Raw genomic sequence first — 2773 nt, forward strand, 5'->3', positions numbered from 1 at the left:
TTGATAAAGAATCTACTTCTATGTGGGAGAACTGGGTTTGATCCCTGGGTTGAGAAGACCCACTGGAGTTGGGAAAGGCTACTCACTCTAGTATTCTGGCCTGGAGAATTCCATGGACTGTATAGCCCATGGGGTCACAAATAGTTGGACACAGCTGAACAACTTTGACTTATGTGACAAGCAACCTAGATGCCCATCAGCAAATGAATGGATAAGAAAGCTGTGGTACATATACACAATGGAGTATTACTCAGCCATTAAAAAGAATACATTTGAATCAGTTCTAATGAGGTGGATGAAACTGGAGTCTATTATACAGAGTGAAGTAAGCCAGAAGGAAAAACACCAATACAGTATACTAATGCATATATACGGAATTTAGAAAGATGGTAACAATAACCCTGTGAACGAGACAGAAAAAGAGACAGTGATGTATAGAACAGTCTTATGGACTCTGTGGGAGAGGGAGAGGGTGGGAAGATTTGGGAGAATGGCATTGAAACATGTAAAATATCATGTATGAAATGAGATGCCAGTCCAGGTTTGATGCACGATACTGGATGCTTGGGGCTAGTGCACTGGGACAACCCAGAGGGATGGTATGGGGAGGGAGGAGGGTTCAGGATGGGGAACATATGTATACCTGTGGTAGATTCATTTTGACATTTGGCAAAACTAATACAATTATGTAAAGTTTAAAAATTAAATAAAATTTTTTTAAAAAGTTAAAAACAGAAAAAAAAAAAAAACATCAAAGTGATTAACAAAACCAAGCTAATGATTGTAAACACTTGATTTGGATATTTTGAGTTTATTAACTCTCTCCTTCTTGGTGTAATGTTGGCTGTTCTCAGTGAACATCTTGATTTTATTGTTATCATGTTTAACTGGTATTCTTGTCCAAGGTGCATTGTACACCGAGAAATCTCCAGCATGAAACTTTGTAAACCTCTTTTGACATGCTTGATCAGTCACATCATCTTTTCCATACATTTCACAAATTTTTTTGTCATTTTTTTTTTTTACCTTTTGTCATTGTGTTTTTACCGTTCTTGAAATAATAAAGAATAGAATTCTGAGAATGTTGTGTTTCTCTTCCATCTTCAATATTAAAATAGCTATACAAAAATTCACCAATTTTTATGTTTTTCTAATGCATGCCGATATGATATCTGTCACGATATAATCAAACACAATTGTTTCAAATGACGTTAAAGACAAGTGAGTGCTACTATATCCATCTTACAGGAGAAAAACAATGAGCAAATCTTTTGGCCCACCCAATACATGAACTCTTTAAAAATATACTGTGAACAGGACAAAATTTTTTAATAACAGGTGAAATGGGGTATACCCTCAAGGAGAATTTATCTGTATATACCATCTTAACATCAATTTCTTGCCAGCAAAATAGAAATTAAAGTAGTTCAGTTATGTAAATTATGCCTGTTCAAGTGAAAATTATTCTTAGTATTTTCTTTTTCCCAATAGTCACTTCCACCACATGGAACCAAGGAACAATACAAAATTTTCAAAACTTCTTCTTCTGGGACTTTCAGAGGAAATAGAACTGCAATCCCTCATATCTGGACTTTTCCTCTCCATGTACCTGATCACTGTGTTTGGAAACCTGCTCATTATCCTGGCTGTCAGCTCAGGCTCCCATCTCCACACCCCCATATACTTCTTCCTCTCCAACCTGTCATTTGTAGACATCTGCTTCATCTCCACCACCATCCCAAAGATGCTATGGAACATCCAGATGCCGAGCCAAGTCATAACCTATGAAGGCTGCATCACCCAGATGTGTTTTTACATTCTCTTTGGATCATTAGATGACTTTCTCCTGGCTGTGATGGCCTATGATCGCTACGTGGCCATCTGCCACCCTTTGCACTACACAGTCATCATGAACCTATGGCTCTGTGGATGTCTGGTTCTGGTGTCCTGGGTAATAAGTGCAACGTACTCATTGTTACACAGCTTAATGGTGTTGCATTTGTCCTTCTGCTCAGACTTGGAAATACACCACTTTTTCTGTGAAACCAAACAGCTTGTCCAACTTGCCTGTTATGACACTTTCCTCAATAACACAACGCTGTGTTTTGGAGCTGTGATTATGGGTGGTGGTCCCCTGACTGGTATTCTTTACTCTTACTCAAAGATAGTGTCCTCTATCTGTGGAATCTCATCAGCCCATGGAAAGTATAAAGCATTTTCAACCTGTGTGTCTCATCTCTCCATTGTCTCCTTATTTTATTTTTCTGGCTTAGGAGTGTACCTTAGCTCTGCTGCTACCCACAGCTCCCACTCAAGTGCAACAGGCTCGGTGATGTACACTGTGGTCACACCCATGCTGACCCCTTTATCTACAGTTTGAGAAATAAAGACATAAAGAGGGCTCTGAAAAGATTATTTGGGATGGAAACTTTTATAAAGGGCCATTTTCTCTTGAGCTGAAGAAATGTCCATGATACCCTGGCTGAAAGCCTCAGAGCCAAGTATTTTGACTCTTTGATTGTTTTGTGATTATAGCAATTGTTTCTTCAATTGACTGCTTGGCATTTACTTTTCTTTGATTTCAGCTTCTCTATACTTCTGTTCTCTGTCATGTATAGTTTTTATTTTGTCACTTTTTGAGTCTCCAAAATTGATTTGAAAATGTGAAATATATGTAAATTTCCAATTTCTTAAGAATAAATTCTTGTTAGATAAAATACTTTACACTGAGTCATTTTTTTTTCACTTTACTAAAAGTATAATCATGAATTGT

The 2773-nt window shown here is 37.5% G+C and overlaps 1 protein-coding gene across 1 annotated transcript; it reads left to right on the plus strand.

The window, feature by feature from the left end:
- Positions 1 to 1504: 1504 nt before the first annotated feature.
- On the plus strand, positions 1505 to 2380 carry LOC102285200 (olfactory receptor 7A17). The gene has a single exon (XM_005905660.2). It carries the CDS (start codon positions 1505 to 1507, stop codon positions 2378 to 2380), a length of 876 nt encoding a protein of 291 aa, XP_005905722.2.
- Positions 2381 to 2773: the final 393 nt, after the last annotated feature.

The sequence above is a fragment of the Bos mutus genome, chromosome 7 (assembly GCF_027580195.1).
Source record: "Bos mutus isolate GX-2022 chromosome 7, NWIPB_WYAK_1.1, whole genome shotgun sequence".
Taxonomy (NCBI): domain Eukaryota; kingdom Metazoa; phylum Chordata; class Mammalia; order Artiodactyla; family Bovidae; genus Bos; species Bos mutus.